Source organism: Gnatocerus cornutus, chromosome 9, assembly GCF_029298725.1.
Source record: "Gnatocerus cornutus isolate USDA-ARS CGAHR chromosome 9, icGnaCorn1.1, whole genome shotgun sequence".
Classification (NCBI taxonomy): Eukaryota; Metazoa; Arthropoda; class Insecta; order Coleoptera; family Tenebrionidae; genus Gnatocerus; species Gnatocerus cornutus.
In genome coordinates this window covers 10,577,635-10,595,590 of record NC_142241.1, presented here as the reverse complement: position 1 = coordinate 10,595,590, position 17,956 = coordinate 10,577,635, and the positions used below count along the sequence as shown (strand labels likewise).

The 17,956-nt window shown below is 35.0% G+C and overlaps 4 protein-coding genes, 1 long non-coding RNA gene and 1 pseudogene across 12 annotated transcripts in view; 2 read left to right on the top strand and 4 right to left on the bottom strand.

Annotated features, from left to right (window-relative positions):
- LOC148168758 (serine/threonine-protein kinase tousled-like 2) overlaps positions 1 to 1,228 on the bottom strand; it is a 37,270-nt gene extending 36,042 nt beyond the window's left edge. For both annotated transcript variants that reach the window (XM_088046607.1, XM_088046613.1), the window contains exon 1: positions 811 to 1,228. The gene's annotated coding sequence lies outside the window, so the exon portion shown is untranslated. The remainder of the gene's footprint in view (positions 1 to 810) is intronic.
- A 5,906-nt stretch (positions 1,229 to 7,134) lies between these two features.
- On the bottom strand, positions 7,135 to 9,642 carry LOC148168757 (late secretory pathway protein AVL9 homolog). Its single transcript, XM_088046831.1, has 6 exons — positions 9,462 to 9,642; positions 9,218 to 9,415; positions 8,942 to 9,167; positions 7,978 to 8,892; positions 7,760 to 7,931; positions 7,135 to 7,716 (listed from the first exon to the last, which is right to left on the bottom strand). Exons 1-6 carry the CDS (start codon positions 9,528 to 9,530, stop codon positions 7,371 to 7,373), a joined length of 1,926 nt encoding a protein of 641 aa, XP_087902957.1. The 5' UTR covers positions 9,531 to 9,642; the 3' UTR covers positions 7,135 to 7,370.
- Positions 9,643 to 9,736: 94 nt separating this feature from the next.
- LOC148168756 (lanC-like protein 2) lies at positions 9,737 to 11,815 on the top strand. 2 transcript variants are annotated; one of them, XM_088046832.1, is made up of 7 exons: positions 9,737 to 9,826; positions 9,876 to 9,977; positions 10,024 to 10,328; positions 10,371 to 10,518; positions 11,021 to 11,344; positions 11,389 to 11,535; positions 11,581 to 11,815. In XM_088046832.1, exons 1-7 carry the CDS (start codon positions 9,815 to 9,817, stop codon positions 11,761 to 11,763), a joined length of 1,221 nt encoding a protein of 406 aa, XP_087902958.1. In that variant the 5' UTR covers positions 9,737 to 9,814; the 3' UTR covers positions 11,764 to 11,815. The 2 variants fall into 2 exon arrangements, with proteins under 2 accessions (XP_087902958.1, XP_087902959.1); XM_088046833.1 differs by having other exon boundaries at positions 9,740 to 9,830.
- Positions 11,816 to 11,874: 59 nt separating this feature from the next.
- On the bottom strand, positions 11,875 to 17,614 carry CrebB (Cyclic-AMP response element binding protein B). Of its 6 annotated transcripts, none has more exons than XM_088046835.1 (7): positions 17,496 to 17,614; positions 14,950 to 15,130; positions 14,703 to 14,864; positions 14,524 to 14,650; positions 13,485 to 13,556; positions 13,107 to 13,238; positions 11,875 to 13,052 (listed from the first exon to the last, which is right to left on the bottom strand). In XM_088046835.1, the coding sequence occupies exons 2-7, from the start codon at positions 15,109 to 15,111 to the stop codon at positions 12,823 to 12,825; spliced, it is 885 nt and encodes a 294-aa protein (XP_087902961.1). In that variant the 5' UTR covers positions 15,112 to 15,130; positions 17,496 to 17,614; the 3' UTR covers positions 11,875 to 12,822. The 6 variants fall into 6 exon arrangements, with proteins under 6 accessions (XP_087902961.1, XP_087902960.1, XP_087902962.1 ...); XM_088046834.1 differs by having other exon boundaries at positions 14,524 to 14,659; positions 17,496 to 17,613; XM_088046836.1 differs by having other exon boundaries at positions 14,536 to 14,659; positions 17,496 to 17,612.
- On the bottom strand, positions 15,138 to 17,727 carry LOC148168754 (uncharacterized). Its single transcript, XR_015770844.1, has 2 exons — positions 17,637 to 17,727; positions 15,138 to 16,706 (listed from the first exon to the last, which is right to left on the bottom strand). It is a non-coding gene; the product is annotated as an uncharacterized LOC148168754 (long non-coding RNA).
- On the top strand, positions 17,288 to 17,875 carry LOC148168753 (uncharacterized; annotated as a pseudogene).
- The last annotated feature ends 81 nt before the right edge of the window (positions 17,876 to 17,956 follow it).

Below are 17,956 nucleotides of genomic sequence, written 5' to 3'. Positions count from 1 at the left end.
AGGAACATTCTCTGTGACGTTCGTGTTGGTCAAATAAATATAATAAAGTCGTAATCTCGTCGTCGAAAATAGCCAGTGGTTTCACATTAAGGATAATGGAATTTTTTTTAACAATTGAGCAATTCGTGTCTTGGTGGGCGTCTCGTCATTTTTCGACTGAAATCTGCAAGACACGTTGACAGAAAACTGTAAAAATGATTAGAGATTAAATGGTTCGTATCCGAGTTCAGTTACGTAGTCTGAGAGGCACGGCTTGAACATTTTGATGTCTTCAGGGTTAGTGAAACCTCATCTTTGTTTAAAACATGGGTACAGTTGCACCAAAAGAAGAGAATAGGAGGAATGAACATACACACCTGGCATCCTAAAATTAAATATGGCCTACTTAAAGACACACGCAAATAAATCTTTTTTATGTGCTTCGGAGGTGACTAGCAAAAAGGTTATAAAGAGTTTACTTCTTCGGCCCGATTAATGATATTTTTAGCACATAGGTAAAGTCGGGTTGTCTCGCATGATTTTATTTGATTGGGCGACATTTCCGATGAATTATGCATGTGTAGGAAAAGTACTGGGGCTCCAGGGATGAGTCTAGGATTGAGGATTATTAGGACTGTGTTTCCATCGCAAAATTTGACGTTTGTGGGACAGAGAAGAGGCCGACTTTTGGCAGTTTGTACGACGGGAGATTAGTCGTTGGCACAACCGTAATGGCTACACAATAGCTGTAAAATTGGCGATAGAAACACAGCTTGAATGCGAGGATGGTCAAACGAAGGCGTTGATGGAGCGCGATATTTGCGAACTCACCTGAAGTTTGTGGGGTGTATAATCCTCTGGTTAAAAAGTCCAATTAGCGGCACTTGGAGGGCACAAAACGTCAAACGCCGAAAAGCATCATTATCCCGTATTAAATCTTGAATAATTACAAGAGAAAAAGTAGCGAGAAAGATGGCGACCGCCTGCTAGTTACGGATAAATTATTTTCTTTCACGGTCATTTTGGATGTTTGTTGGTCAACAAACCGCACTTTTAACACCACTAATCACTGCTTGAAGGTTCACACTGGCCAAATTCCGACGCGAAAACGCTTATCCAGGCTTAATAATAATCGAGGAAGGACTTAAATAACTTGACATGCGTTTACCGAGAATCACAGATTGATCTACTTTGTAATGTTTTGCATAGAGGAGCAGGATGTAAGCAAGCAAGTACGGATTGTTCGGACGTAGGTGACAGGCCTGTCGGGAAATCGGCTGTGAACGGTGGGAAAATAAACAAACTATTATACCGGCTCAATAGCGCGCGAAACCGCCCTCTATTTACTCGCACCGAAAAAAAGGAACCACGACCATTAAAAAAAAACAATAAATGCGCATTTTTTACTGTTTTAACACCATGGAAGGTCGGAAGTCCCATGGGTTCGGACAGGAGAATGGAGCAAACGGGAAACTATCCTTAATTGAGCGTAAATGATTACAACCCCCGCGCGTGTATTTATTTATAGACCTTTTATTTTATTTATATTCTGTATTTTTACAATCATGTACAATAACACAGTTTGATTATATTATTAACAAAATTAGTTTCATTTGTTGTATCTTTGGCGGTTTTATTGCTTTTAAATAGTGGGCTTTAAAAATTTAAGTGACTTTTTGTGGCAACTTTTGTGCGAAAAAATCCCTAAAACGCGGCACTTTCTCTTTCTTAAACAGGGTCTCAAAATACTATTTTTATGTGTGAAGCTTGAAAATAGACCGACACAACAGTGTCACAAAAATTAGCATCTTACAGAGTTTCCTGTAAAATTACTGTAGACCTAATTTTTTTGACAATTTAAAAATAAAATTTGAGTGTAGTCTATATGCATTACTGTCAATTTTGACATGAGACATTTAAGCGATTTTGTAAAAAGTGAGAGTAATAATGAAATAAATAAAGGGTGCTTTACACTTTACAAATAATTTGGCCGCGATTGTATCCACAGTATAAATTTTTTATTTTTCATATGTTACTTCATGAATGATTCAAATTAAAAATTAAGTTAAATCAAATAATTGTTTTAATTTATTACATAACAATTTTTTTTTCTTTGAATATTGAAAAAAAAAAGTTATTACAATTTTTTTTTTTTCAAATCAGTTTTGGGTATGACTATTATGGAGGAGACCATCTAAACTCTAGTCCGCCTTTTATTAATTTTACACCGTAATTAGCTTCTTCCTGTTTTGGTCACGAAAAACTCAACATGGAAGCAGTGACGTATCATTACAAAACGCAGGAAAAATTGAAGATAATTGAAGACTTGACATAAATAACGGGCTAAGCGCCAAATCACGTTTTGAAATTATCAAACATTTTCGTTTAAACGAGCCATTAGCCATTGTCCTTTTAACCTGACGGCAAAAATTTTATTGCCAACATAATTTTGACCGTCAGGTTAATAAGACAATAAAGCCTAGCATAAAAGAAAATGTTTAATAAACTCATGCGTGAGTGTGATTTTTTAAATGGTGCTTAGCCCGTTATTTATATCAAGTCTTTAATTTTGATTAAATTTGTTTTAATTTCTATTTGCTATACAGAAAAAAAAAGATTAAAAAGGGTTTCAGATCTGAAGTTTGTTGGTAGTTCTGTTTTTTGACAATTGTATTGACGTGTATCACAAATATTTAAAAAAAAAACAGCGTTGACAACATTTAGAAAAATATATTATATTATATCCTTATTTTTTTTTGTCTGAATTTAAAAAAAATAGAACATTTATCCACGATCATTTGGCAACATTGTGCATATTCTTAAGAAGCGTTCACACCAAAGCAAGATACAGGGTGTACCCGAATAAAGTGCAAAGATTTCAACTCCAATCTCAGACAACGCAGTTTGACATAATGGTCAAATTTCGCGTCACCGTTTCAGGGAAAATTGCCACTTCAATGCGATTATGTCAGTAAAGTTGGGAATAAAAACGCTAATAAACGAGTGGCAAAAAATGTCTTTGGAGTTCCCGTCAGTTTAACAATAATCGTGGTAAAAGAAACATGCATTTTTCAGTGCCCCATTGTTCAAATTTTGATTATTTTGAGTTAATTTTTTTTAATTTTTTGCCTGTGGTTCTTTCCAAAGTGTTGTGATAAACCTAAAATTTTAAAAGTGTTTTCTTTACGGATGAAACTGAATTGGATTGTCCAATGGAGAACATTTTTCGTAACAAATACAGGTAACTTTTTCATTAATTCGTTTCTATGTAATTAATTTTTTTATCCACAAAACGGCTCGGGAAAAATTGTCTCACCACCTTACAAACCAATCGAGATAAAAATTGGCCCTTTTAAAGGCTCAATCTATTTCAAACAAATTAATTTATCGTATAAGGCATTTACGATAATAGCGAACGTTTTTTGTTCGAACGATTTTTGCAGTTTTTAGGAAAAAATTGTTGAATTCAGTGCCATAAGTGTCGAATAACGGGTAATCCGAGGGAGTTTTGCCCTATTCGATTTTCGATTTTTTTTGCAGAATCAGTATCTACAGCGCTTTGCCCTTTATTCCTTATTATAGAAGATCCTTTAAATAAATTCAGTGAATGTTTCAAACTTTGAAACGCTATGGGCCAGTTTACATAAGCTAAATTAAATCTTTAATTTCGATTAAATATTTAACATCGTGTTATTGTGACTTGTGACCGTTTTTCCGCCAATCAAATGTCGAAAATTATCTTAATTTAAATTAAATGAATGTATAAAGCGGCTTTATATATTTTTAACAAAAAGGAAAATAATTATTTCGGAGGAAATTATTCTACACTTTCGCTCATACAATTTTAAACAGGATTTTTACGTTTATGTCAAAAAAAAATATGCAAACTATACTTTTATGTTATTACGATTGATGTTTAAAAACTTGGCAGTAGAGTTTTCATGGGAAACATTTCACATTTCGTCGGCTTAAGTCGTTAAGTGCATTTTGAATTTTTTAACGGAGGTCTAGAAATACTTTTTTTATATTTATCGTCAAATCCACACTAAATCTTGTTATCTACAAGTTGCTGAAAACAACAAAAAAAGTTACTCCATGTTGCTTTAGTGTAAATACTGCTTTATGTTCGAAAATTTTGTATTGAAACTATTGAAATAAATAAACCAAAATAGTTTCGTCATGTCTCTTAGTGCTAGTCAATTAGTGCTAGTGTGTGGTTCTCAATTGTTCTACAGAACCATTTTTGTTCGTTTCCGGATTCGTTTTTACAACTTTCCGGTCTAGATCAAAAAACAATGTGAAAATAAAATCAATTAAAGCCCAGAAAACTTTATGTGCTTGTTACCACTCGAAAATAATAAAAAAAATATTCGAAAGAGTTCGTAGATAGGAGAACGTGTTCCTCATTCCCAAAACTTTTTCGGACGAATAATTTTAATTCTTACGAAGAGAGTCAGTTCTAAAAACTGCAGTTATAAACTGTTACGAGAAATTAATTTTTCTGTGAAAACTGCTCCATTAAGCGGAGTACTAAGAATAACCGTGACATAAACAAAAAGCCGAGTTTCTTCTCCGAAATCCAAAGTTTATGTATGTGAAAAAAGCGTCCTTACTTCGATGACAATTTGACTTGATTAGCTCACTATCAACTTTGATTGCAGAAGGATCGCGTTAAATGCACCAAAGTGCAGTTGAAACGATACCAATAAAAAGCGCGAAGTTAAACCCGTTGAACTTGATTTTCTTGAAATTTTATGATAACATTATGTAGACGATTTTATCACGGACCAAGTTAACAAAATACGATTTTTTAACTTCAATTCGTTTAAAGTGGAAAAAATGTCAACGGACAAATAACTTTTTTACTCGTTCAATTACCAAGTGCTAATTTAAGTAATTTAACTGCGTGGAAATTAAAGGATTCACACTTTACATTTGGTGTACAAATAGTCATTTTTTTGCCTCGTAAGATGTTAGTGTCGCCACCAATTAAAGTAGTGACTGCTTAAACGTCCTACAAATACAAACCGTGGCTTTAGGGGACTATAAACTGTTTTATCACTCTGGAAGCTATAAAGACACACATAGATCAAAAAGAACCATTTAGGACTTGACGTAAATTATAAAAATCAAAATGAAGAATTATGTCCAGTGCGCAAATATTGTACGTTTTTTTTACTCCGGAACTTTGTCATAATAAATCAAATAAAAACTATAAAACGAACAATTAAGATTTATACAAAGTGGAATCGAAAGTTCGAGAAGCTATCAGCTGCGATAAAACAGTAATATGGTTTCACCAAAACATTTATGGTAATTGAATTTAAATTAGTTATTATATTTAGCGAATTTTAACGACCCTTAACCGCAAAGTTCTGTGCCGTACAATAGGAAAGTTATAAAATTAAAACGCGAACGGTAAACACGTATAAAAAGTGGAGAAATATTATAACAAAAAGACAAATCAAATGCATGATTCGTTCCATACATTAATACCAAAAACAGACCTTGAAATTCAAATTGAAATTTATGCAATAAAACCCTTATGAATACCAATTTCAATGTTAAGTACAACAAAGTGGCTAAAGTTTTCTTTTCAAACGTGTACAACACGAAAATTAAAACGTACTTTTATTACCTTTTTACGATCATTGTTCTGAACTGACGCGTTCAAATTTCTGATCCAGGAAGTTAATATAATTATGTTAAAAAGTCAACGAAAGAGAAATGATCAAATACTTTTCTAACAATTAATTAACATATCTTATAATTGTGGAAACCAACCTCTAAATTTGCAAACATTCCTACATAGTTTTCCACTTAAAATTAAAAGCTTTACATTCACGTTTGATCGATAATTTTGTAATACCTCTCGGAAATAAACTAAGTTTGATTCCAAAAACCAAATCAATAGCAATGACATGTTTAAATATAAACGAGGTTTCATTACAACTAGTAAGGCCACAACAAGAACACTTTTTTAAGGATTTCACCCTATTTTTAAACTACCTACTCGTTTTTAAAACTCAAATTTAATCAAATCTACCATGTTTTGACGGCTTTTTTAAAAAGTTTAATTTTATGGAATCTATCTCGTTTTTCAAAGTATGTACCTTCTTTACATTCTACCATTTTGCATTTTTTCAAGTAACAGAAACATTTTCCCTTTTTACGAACTGCGACAGAAAATATTGATTATAGGTGATTATAGGAAAAAGTTCTGTAGATTAGTTAATGTTCGGACAATTTAGTCGTACTTTGAAAAACAGGGTAAATTTGTTAAAAAAATATGTGTGCTGAAGGGGTTAACAGGAAAAAAAGACTGTACAAACTTCAAAATAGGGTAAAATTTTTGAAAAATGTTAATTTTAAAAAAGCCGTTAAAAACGGGTAAAATGCTTAAAAAACAAAGTGTTCTGAAAGGTTCTAGTAAAAATAGGTTTTGCCTTAATTTCATAAGCTGTCTGGACGAAACCGTATTCATTTTTGTGCTGAAGTGGCACAACAAAAAAACAGGGTAGCTTCGTTAAAATTGTAACTTTTTAAAAGTACTTTAAAAAATAGCATAGATTCCATAAAATTTTAACTTCTAAAAAAGACCATTCAAAACATGGTAGATTTGATAAATTTGAGTTTTAAAAACGGTGAAATCCTTTAAAAAGTGTTGTGTTTTGAAGGGGCCTTACTAGTAGTTTCAATCAGATTTTTCTTGATGACAGAAAATTTCCATTGGGTTCTCCACTGTTGGAAAGGTCACGTACACCGAGTCCTCAATTTTCTTTGCACAAAAACAGGATCAAATAATTTAGAAACTCGCGTGAAAATGATGATAAAACAATTTTATTCAGTGCCTGACTTGTTGGTCACATGTTAGTTCGCGTGCCGGATTTTCCTGGTTAGAAAAAATGTCGCATGCGAAATTTTCCATCCTATCGCCACTGCAATCGTTTTTAAAAACATTAACTTACATAACGGGGAGGATAAAATCTTGTTAGTATTATGGCTGAACAATGTGCTAAACGGTCGTGAAATTTGGTAGTCAAATATTTCACTACGAGGAAAATCACAATTAGAAGGTTGAATTTTGGTGGATTCGCCGGGAGAAAAAGTTACTTTTTAAAGTATAGCATTTATTGTGTACAACGTAACATTGTATAACGGCCAAAATAAACATTTCAACATAAAAAAAATAATAAAAAAAAGTATAAAGAATGGTTTTAAGTACATAACACTATTTTGATTCTACATTGCACAATATTTTAAAAATATTTATTATTATGATAATTTGAATATGGTTGGGCCTCCTACTTTAAAAATATCTTATACTTAAAATTGTAGTCTTAACAAAAGATCACAACAATAACATCAATAAATAAAAGCCGCCAGCGCGTTTATACAGTGTGTACTTCTCCAGGCTGGTGAATACTATTTGGCAAGGAACAATCAGACCCCTCCTCATTAAAACTACTTTTTTCTATATTACCATTGCTTATGTTAACACTTTTTGGAATGTTTTGTTCATTTGTGGAATCATCTATCATTGTATTATCAGGGAAAGCTTCCAAAGCCTTTTGTACAGGTTCAGGACTCACTAGTAAATTACTCCACCAGTTTGAAAACACCCCTTTTGCTTGAGAGAACGCACCTCCGACAGCTTTACTAGTTGTTGCAACAGCTCTACCTGTCGAAGCCATCGCTTGGTTGAGTTTCCTACCACTGTCTGAAGTCTGCATTGTACTGAAACAACCAAATAGAGAAGAAAAAACAACTTTTGACTTACTGTGCGAGCCTCAGTTTCATATCAGCTACTGATAATTGACCGGCGAAGGGGTGTCCCGGATTCACGTCTAAAATCCCCGGATTTATCCCGCTCAACCAGATTTTATAATTGTGGGTTTCCCTCCAGGAACACACGAAACTTGAGTTAAAATGTTCGATTTCTTTGCCGCCGTCTACAAAAAATTATTAGTCTGGTTGGTTTTTCACTTTAAGAAAAACCTTGTAAAAGGGACGTCCTCAGAAGACATAATAAGTAAATTCGAAATTGAGTCCTAATCCATTCGTCGCCCCCTTCCCAGCCTACGCCGTCTAAAAACACGTCGTGTCTTTCCTCAGACACGTGTTTTACGATGTAGTCTGCAAAACGGAGATCCTCAGTGGTTAAGTGAAGCTGTTTTCTTAGTTCGGCGTCTTGGCATTCTATTCTACCGGCGTCTATATCTACCAAGACATCGTAGAGTTGACTTTTTTGTTTGAAGAGGATATTCGTCGCTCCTACTACGTACCCCCTTACGTTAATATCAGTCAACAGATCTAAATATGGCAGTGACAGATAAGGGAGGCACATGAAGCCCTTTGTAAAAATGGCCAAAGGAAACCCGCAAGACGATGTACTAAGGTGAGCTAAATAAGCCATATTATTGTGCACAGAATCGGCGATTGTATCCGAGCTAACGTCTCTCTGTAAACTATTACTCTTTCCATTTACCGCGTCGTTTTGGATAGCCTCTGTGATTTCAATGCCCACTTCAGTGATCCCCTTCACTTCATTATTATCTTCATTTTCTCGGTGTTCTAGGATTTTCATTTCCTTCGTTTTTACATTCTCTACTATGTTTTGATTAGTATTGTCTATATTTAGTACTTGCGTTTTAGCAGGACTAGAATTTGGGGACTGGTCATCATCAGAGAACTCAGGCATTGGTGACATTGGTCTTGACAGTCTTATACAAGCTGACTGACTCATACCTTTCTCAATCATTTCCGGGAACAGAGAGACTAAAGTCAAAATTGTTGAGCATAGAGGGTGGACTGGTGACTTGTAAAAAATCAAGCGCCTCTCCAACAATAACAATTTAAATAACAACACCGCTTTGTGTCTCCATTGTAAGACAAAATCTCGTGCCGACAAACCTGGAAATAAAAATCAAACAAGACAATCTTCCACAATGGGGCAACATACCAACAAAAATCTGTTGATAAAAATCATTTTGAGTCAAAATTGAGTTCAAATGGTGGTAAGTATCCTCTAATATCGAAACTTTACTAAAGTCACCCTCATCAAAGTATGCATGTGTAATCAGCGACATTTTTACCTGTATCTGTCCATATAAAGGTATTTTACTCAACACACAAACTGATTTCTGTATAGTTCCTCTCGTCATATCAGACGTGCGGTTCTTAATTTTCTAAAATAAACAAAATAAAACCTCCCCAATACAACTAGTTTTTAGTTTACTTCAATGGGAATTTGTCGAAAACAAGAAATTCCATAAACTGTTTGTTTAGGATTTGTGAGACTTGGCAAGTGAAAAAACACTGTATCTTCATCGTAATTATGAGATCCATCGGGTAAAGCAAGTGTAGGCAAGTATTTCCAACCTGGGGGGCATTCGTTGGGGGAGCCTGGGACGAGAGGTGGAAACGAAAATTCCACCTACAAGACAATTAGTCGCAGTGGTACTATTTAATAACTACAGTACCTGACAGCCCTTCTTATGGTGAAAGCCGACCACTACCACGTAGAGAATGGGTCCGTCTTGCATTTCCATTACCTTTTTTACAAATTATTTAAGTAAAACGGAATTTTGAGACAAAAATATTGGTTGGCTGAAATTGACAGACAGTTGACATTTTAGTGATACAGGGCTGACAATCGTAATTGATGTGGTGTACAATTAATTATTTCAACAAGAAGTAAGCAGACATTACACACTCACACGTGGGATTTTTAATTAGTTTCCACGTAGTACATTGAGTTTGTTTTAAATTACTGTCGCACAAAAGTTATGTGACCGTTACGCAATAAAATAAAATTCCCTAGGGTGTTTGACACATGTCATATTTTGTTGGTAAATAAAAGTGTCCATTCAAATTTAATAATCAACTTTTTGAAGTGTTTCAGACGAAAATCCCGGAAAATGTCCCACGACAGGTATTTTGAAAACCTTTTTGATGACTACAGTGCAGAAACTGCTTGTGTTCTCGAAAATGGAAAGGTATTGTTCTCAGGTTACCCAAACTTTCCATAATTATCGTTTCCAGATTAAATGCGACTGTAAAATAACGTGTAAATTGGAGGAGAAGTGGAATCAGACCTTGTCACTTTTCAAACAGCTCGATCACAATGACTACAGTGTTTATACAGGAACTTCAGGCATAGCTTTACTAAAACTGAAAAAAGACGGTGAAAGTAAACAGAATCTTCAGGAAGCGAAGGAGTTGTTGTCATTGCCCAGATTAAAAAAAAAGAGAGTCACGTTTTTATGCGGGGACGCAGGCCCTCTTGCAATTGGGGCGCTCATTGATTTTAAATTGGGTAATAAATCATATTTGGATTACATTCAACGGTAGGTAAGACATTCTCATTGAAACCACTCATGGAAATTTAGTTTGAAGTCAATGGGCGACGAAATTACTAGTGTGGACACAGATTTACCCAATGAGTACATGTATGGACGTGCTGGATATTTATTTGCGATTTTGTTTGTAAATAAACATGTTTCGCCGGCGCCGTTTGACGAAAATTTTGTCAGAAAAGTATGATTTTATTGGGGATGGTGCAAAATCGAGCAGTATTTGAGGGAAAAACAGTTTTGTTGTTTTTTTTTTGCTTCCACTCCACAGAAAATAATTAGATAAATAAATGAAAATGTTAATTATACTTACAAAAACATTTTATGTTATATTGGATCAGGGATATTAACTTTTTTCGTAATTGCGCACTAGTGCTGTGACATATGCTGCTATAAATCAACGAACTTTTTGTCTACATTTACACCGAAAAAACAGTAAAAAGTTGTTAGAGATGTATTTATGTCGACTTTATCGATTACAACACTCAAATTAGATTAGGAATAATTAAAAAAGTGCACTTATTATTTGATAAAATATTTGATTGTTTTAATCGTATTATATCCATGTATTTGATGTACTCGGATTTACGTTTATTGTTGTTACCATTATATTAATCCGCGGGTTTTACAACCAAATACTGCAATTTTGCGCCCACATTACCGTTTCCACCTCTACTTTTTCGTAGGTCATTGAGATTATCTTACTTTGTGGTAAAAACGAAGCTAAAGCTGGTAAATTCAAATGTCCACTGATGTATCAGTGGCACGACAGTTATTACTTGGGTGCCGCCCATGGCCTGTCGGGAATTCTATATTTACTGCTTCAAGCCGAAGATTATCTAACAGAAACCGAGTTGAATACTCTCATCAAACCAACTATCGACTATCTAGATAGTTTGAGGTTTCCAACTGGAAACTTTCCTTCTTCAGTTGGAAGGGAACAAGATAAATACGTTCAATGGTGCCATGGGGCTCCTGGCTTCTTGTACCTGTTCAGCATGGCTCATAAAGTACGATTTCATATTAGAATAATTGAAATTCTCTTTCGATTTAGGTTTTTGGCGACCCCAAATATCTCCTTGTAGCACTAGATTGCGGTGAAGTAATTTGGTCCAGAGGTTTGTTGAGAAAAGGGTACAGCATTTGTCACGGAGTTGCGGGAAATGCGTATTGTTTTCTAGAGTTGTTTCAAACAACCAACGTAAGTTCAACTTCTTCGAAACTGTTCTTTCATTTTGAATTTTAGGATGAAAAGCATTTATACAGAGCGTACAAATTCGCGGAGTGGTGCTTTGAATATGCTAAACAGCACGAAGAGCACACTCCTGATCGTCCACTTTCGTTGTATGAAGGAAAAGCTGGTATCATGTATTTGCTGCTTGATATACAGAATCCGAAGGACGCGAAATTTCCAGGTTTTACCCTGTAATTCTTTGTAATATTAAATGAAAATTCCAGTAAATAAACTCTCTGTTAATAAATTGTTTTATTTCGTAAAAAAATGTAGCTCGCTTTGTGATTGGGTGAATGAAAATTGCAGTAAATAAAATATCCACTTTATTACAATAAATCATTCAACTAATACTTTTAACATCTAATAATAATCTTATGTACAATTTGTTATCTACTAAAATAGCAAACAGAATTTATAATATGGAATAACAATGCAAAGACTACATACATTCCATACCGTCTGTAAACAACACAAGGCATCATTATGTAGCTAGGAAAACAAGGAAATAATAGATCAATAGTTACTTTGGGTGCAAAAGTAGTCAAGATATTTCCATTCGATATGTAAAAATATATTACATACATACATTTATGTACATTCAATAAGCCTATTAGACCAATAATATTCCACTTTTTTCTTTAAATATTTTGTAACATTACCACGAAAGTAGCTGAAGAAACTGATGGCACATAAACTGAACTGTAATGTTACCAAATATTATTTTTGTTATAAATTAAACCTAAGAAGGCACTCCATCAGGTCTGGACAATTGAAAATAAATAGTTTATACAACATGTTGTTACCAATATTTACATCGGCTCTTAAAAAATATATTAAATGTTTCACAAGCCTTTTTTGTCCAATATTTTACATAATATACATCAGCGTTATTTTCAACTGGAGCACAAAGAAATAAACTTTCAATTAAAATAACAATTTGGATATTTACAAATTAAACCTAAAATATCGTACAGATCAATAAGTAAAAAATGCAATTTGATATTTTATATCATTTTAAAAATAAACCAACATATAGTAAAACTTTCATTGAATCTTTGGTCAACTAAATCCTGAAAATCATTTGATACCATACCCAGGTAACATTAAATGAAGCTAAATCCAGCATGTGCGAAAATTTTACATTGCACTATTTCTTTAGTTACATACTGATCATTTTTAGCACAAAGCTATTCTACTCGGCCAGTTTCCCTTGGTAATGTAGTCCTTCACCACTGTAAAAACAAAACACCAACCTCATTCCGTTTTCTGTTGGCAATACAGTTCTTTAAGAGATTTCAACTCGTCTATTAACGCTTTGTTTTGATTCTCCAACACTGCCACCCTATTTTCGAGGCACTTTATATACTCTTTCTTTTTTCTCCGACACTCTCGCGCCGCCTCTCTATTCTTCAGCAGCCTCATCTCACGCTTCCTGTCTTGGTCCTCCCCGTTACCACTGCTGATGTTGCCTCCCTGTGCTACAACTACAAGAGGAAGTTGTTACTCAAAAATTCCAAGAAAAGGGAAATTTTACTCACCAGGCACGAAGAACTCCTGCCCTTGAGCGTATTGCACAATAGCGCCCCCCGCCGTCGAGTTGGTCATGGTTAAAGTATGAATCCCTTGAGCCCCCTTTCCTCCGGAAATCTGAATTGCTGTTCCCGGCAAAACTGTAACAAAAAAGATGAATTTTACGATCGAACGAGGAAAAAGTCCCACAACACCGTCAGTTAATTTTATGTTTAATGAATGAAATTACAGCACTGAAAAAATGCATGCTACTTAAAAGTGTACAGAATTTGATTTAATGGCTTCAACTATGATCCATACACTTTTAGAAAGTGTTAGTGGACTAAAGTGCTTGGGCTAATCTGGATGGAGTTAGGTGCTTACATTTTTGTTCTTATTAAACTAACCTGTGTGGTATGGGATAGAGTGTGAGGACAACTCACTGTCGGCTTCTGAGGAAATTTGTTCAACCTTGGTTTCTGTGAACACCATCGTCTTATTACTACTTGTCACCTTATTACTGCACAATTTTGAAATGCCCAGTGTTTACTTAGTAAGACAAAGAATCCAAAAAATAAAAATATCCTTTTAGCCCATGCATGCAAATTCAAATAATATTTCATAAAAATCATTTCAAATTTTCGGGAAAACTGGTAATATAACGTACCAACAGACATAAAACCGATAGCGCCGATATGTTATATTACCGTTCATAAAATGAAAGTTTGTCCATGCACATTGGAAAAGAGAAAAACGTTTACAAGTATGGAGATACTAAAACTGCCAAGGGTTGGAGGAGAGGGTGAGAAAACAACTGATTTACAACGCAACTCGTCGTCACTTGTTTTTACATGACTTGAATAATTCAGTTTCGTGACGTCACTGGTAAAGAACTTACAATTTAAAGTAGCAAATTGCTTAATGACTTCTTTATTAAGTGCACAGGCTTCACGAGGTGTTCTTTTGTTTAGCGTGCGCGTTAATCAAAACTGAGTTTTTTTTTTGCAATTTTAAGTTTGGGAGGGCAATAAATAAATTAGATAAAAAGTACGATTATGAAGGTCGTTTATTTATAAGAAGCCAGTTGTAAGGGAATTTGGCAAACAAACGTAGGTTACGATTAAATGAAAGAATGGCAAGGTCATGACGTAATTACAGTAAGAGACCGAAAATGTCCAGAAATTTGTCAGTGCACTTTGTTACGTGTTTATTGTTTTCGCTCAAAACAAAGCAACGTGGAAAATTTTCCCCATCCTCTCCCACTTTTGAACTTTGGTATCCATACCTATAAACTTGCAGGCGCATGCAATAAAAAAACAAAAAAAAAATACCTCACACTTAACATAAATACGTCCTTACAAAATATTGAATATGAACTGAACTAAAAGAAGTGTTAACTTTTCCAAAACATCAAGAGCCTCCCAAAACATGCAAAAAATAACATACCAGCTATCTCACCCCCGCCAAGATCGTTGAGAATCTTTCTGTATGAAGGTCTCCTGGTCAACAGGTCCCGCCTCTTTTTCGGTGATTCCTCCTCCGAGAAACTGTCGTCACTTGCGGTTTCCACCACCTGGAACTCCTACTCTTAAAGCCTCCTCACAAGACTGAAAATAGTAACTCACTTTGACTTGGAGAGTCTGTAGTCCGCTGAGACTCCCTTGTGTGGTTTGTATGACTGAGTTTGGTTTGCTGACAAGTATGACGTTGCCTTTCCCTAGCATGGGCTGTATATTCGCCGCAGTTTGAATGACAGACTGTTGGTTGGGTTGTATGACACTCTGCACCTACGAATAAAAACGTGTGACTCGATTTTCGTCATGAAAAAAAAAAGTCTAAGGAGCATGCACGGTGGGGTAGGGAAACCCCTACCTGTGCTTGGGTTTGAGTGGGCAATGTTAGTTGGACTATATTAGTAGCTGTCATCAGATGAGACTGGGAGTTAGTGACCCCTACCGATGCGATGGGTGACTGTGGGTCCGGCGATGGGGCCAATGGATCAACTGCACCGTTCTCTTCCACTATCCCTTCCATTGCCTAAGTACAAAACCACCTGGAAACAACACATTTCATTAAAGGCTTGATTCACGTGGCAGGGCCGCAACACGTGACCTTATCAATTATTAATTTTCTTGTGACGCCATTCGGGAAAGAAGCAATTTGAGGATTTTTCCCGCTCAAAAGTGTTGGGTGGAAGCTACTTTGTATTCGAGTGACGTAATCATATATTAAAAATATCCACCCTGCTTAACTTACGTGCGCTTTCAAATATTGACTTTTTAAATTATTATAACCTGTTTAATACCAAAACAGGTCATAATGATAACGAACGCCAGTTTAAACAAGCAACAATGAACGTGTTTATTCTTTTAATAAGAATAAAGTAATATGAACGTGCCACCAAGCATTTTAATTCGATCGTTCGTATTTAACTTTAGAACATTAAAATTGACGATGGGTCAAAATAGGGTGATAACGTAACCTTGGATGACGCTCATAGCAAATTAACATATGCTAATCCTTTGGGGTTTTACTGAAATTCGATATCGGTAACTGGGCGGGAATAATAAATCCTTACTCGTTATTACGAACAGTATTTTCACTCTTTTTCATGGAGGAAAACAGACGGGTATTGTCTACTTCATCGAGTAATTAAATTAAATTATAAAAGGAGAAAAAACAAGTTCAGATTTCAAGGAAGCTTTCAAGTGCACGGATTCTTTAGTTGTTTCTACAAATTAGTTGCAGCATTCTTTTCTTTCTTTCGGAGAATAAAAAGTGAAAAATATCAGTGGATCGCACGAAACATTATTTCTCTTATCTTTTAACATTCCACAAAACTCCACAATTTTCTGCAAACGGTATGAATTTGGGGTGCGAAAAAAATGGGGCAAACTACTAGAAATAACATCTCCAAATTTTATCGTTTTTACGTTTAAATCAACAATTTTTGTTTGCTTCTGAAAACAAGCTTCTAAAATTTTGCTACATTGTTCCATTTTCAAATTTGATACACTTAATAAACTTACAGAAAGTAGGAACCCGTAAAATTTCGTTGTTTTAAAGTCAAAATTCAATACAATTTTGGTAGTTGTGGATTCACCCCATTTTTTTTAATTTCTTGAACAATTTTGCAGCGCAGTGTCGCCATGTTTCCAAATTCCATAATTTTGCGCTTGAAACAAAGAAAGTTACGAAACTGAACTGAAAAATGTGAGTTTTGTTTGCTTCTAAAAATAATTTCTCCAATTTGGCACTTTTGGATTCGTGTCTGTAGTAAATTAAGTATTAGTTTCAAAATCCTTTGATCTCGCTCAATAGCAAAACTATCCAATTATCCACCTTTTATTAATGTTATTTGACATCAAGGTGAAGCATTTTTATTAATTATTGTGTTACTCATACAGAAGACTATTATGTGTTCCCTTATCAATAAAATCTGCAGTTTAATGGAGGTGAAGTTCAGGGCACAGAAAAAACGCATTAACTTAAAAAAAGACATTCAATTTAATTCAACAGTCATTCGTTTTTCATAAATTTTAATTTGATTATTATTGGCAGGGCATAAATAAAACATGAATTTCTCCATTGTTGTAATTCTTCGTAACATCATGGCTCCAATGACGTTACTATAAGAAAATGAAAAATGTTAATTGGTGACCAGTGTGGCGATTGATTTATATCTTCCAGGGTGATACAGTTTAGACGAGATTGTAAATAAACATCTCTTTTTAGATTAACAATTATCAAATGTTGTTACACCGGATAAACTAGATAATTTATATTTTTACTTTTATGACGTCATTAGCAGCATATAAAAACACTTACAAGAGATAGATTTTTGTGGGATAAAATTAGAATTCAAAATTTGTGAAGCTCGAACAAATTGGTACAGCTAATTGGTTTACAGGTCTTAATATAGATTTTGAAAAATTTTCCTGTAGTTCGAAGGTTGTACCAATTTTGAGAAAGTAGACTCGCCGGGTATTGTTGGTTGCGGACCGGCGGCGTTAATTTAAAAATTGAAGACTTTTCGCGTAATATTGCGTTATATTTTAAATCATTTCAGAGAACAAGGCTGTATTATTATGTAAGCAAAGCAACCCAGCGTGTTAGCACAGTTAATTGCTTGAAGATTTATGTTTTTATTCAGGTAGAGTTTGGGTTATTATGAAAAAATTGTAAATGTCAGTTTGACACTGTTTGTCCTAACCCCAATTCTCGTTTGAAATCAAAGCCAACACAAATTAATCATGACTAAGCAAATCGGCGAGCATCACCAAGCAAGCCTTGAAACAACGATTTTGACAGAAAGAACGTCAAAAAATACCGAAAAATGTCATACAAAATGTGTGTCCGTGCGTATATCTAAATTTAAAACGCGAGTAGAACAACCAATATGACGCCATATTCAATACCTTTTCCAATAAACTCGCAAAACACTTCGTCGACATTTTAAAAACGTCCGCACAAAACACTGGCTATACTGAATCACCACCTCTGAAGGGATGTCTGGACCACGTCGGCACAGTGTTATTATTCTTCAGCTGGGTACTTACCAGTTACGTATTCGTCGTCACCGAGTTTGCAGCGATCGGAGTGGGTAAGCGGGCTATACGTAGTAACCACGTCAAAATTTCTGGGCGGTCGTCACTGGACGAGAACAGAACACAAGTGCGCGTCACAGCAATGGCGCCCGAGAGCGCGCTTACGACCTCTCCTCCTGCCGCACCTCCTCCCGCTGAACCCTACAGTCGGTCTCCATGCCTTGACCCATGCGAAGAGCACCTCCAGCTAAATTCCTTCGAAACACCCTCGGAATGGGGTTGATACTCGATAATTATGCAATGTTCACCTGGCGATGGGAAAACTGCGATAA

Excerpts from the sequence above, each read along its gene's own strand:
- LOC148168757 (XM_088046831.1), bottom strand. The coding sequence starts at position 9,530 with ATGGAAATGCAAGACGGACCCATTCTCTACGTGGTAGTGGTCGGCTTT. Across the intron at positions 9,168-9,217 it reads TTCGACAAATTCCCATTGAA|AAAATTAAGAACCGCACGTC; the intron begins GTAAACTAAAAA and ends TGTTTATTTTAG. Across the intron at positions 7,717-7,759 it reads ATGAAACTGAGGCTCGCACA|TACAATGCAGACTTCAGACA; the intron begins GTAAGTCAAAAG and ends TGGTTGTTTCAG.
- LOC148168756 (XM_088046832.1), top strand. Across the intron at positions 9,978-10,023 it reads GTGTTCTCGAAAATGGAAAG|ATTAAATGCGACTGTAAAAT; the intron begins GTATTGTTCTCA and ends TATCGTTTCCAG. Across the intron at positions 10,329-10,370 it reads TATTTGGATTACATTCAACG|TTTGAAGTCAATGGGCGACG; the intron begins GTAGGTAAGACA and ends ATGGAAATTTAG.
- CrebB (XM_088046834.1), bottom strand. The coding sequence starts at position 15,111 with ATGGAAGGGATAGTGGAAGAGAACGGTGCAGTTGATCCATTGGCCCCA. Across the intron at positions 13,557-14,523 it reads TGGCGGGGGTGAGATAGCTG|AAACCAAGGTTGAACAAATT; the intron begins GTATGTTATTTT and ends TGGTGTTCACAG. Across the intron at positions 13,239-13,484 it reads CTCTATCCCATACCACACAG|TTTTGCCGGGAACAGCAATT; the intron begins GTTAGTTTAATA and ends TTTTTGTTACAG.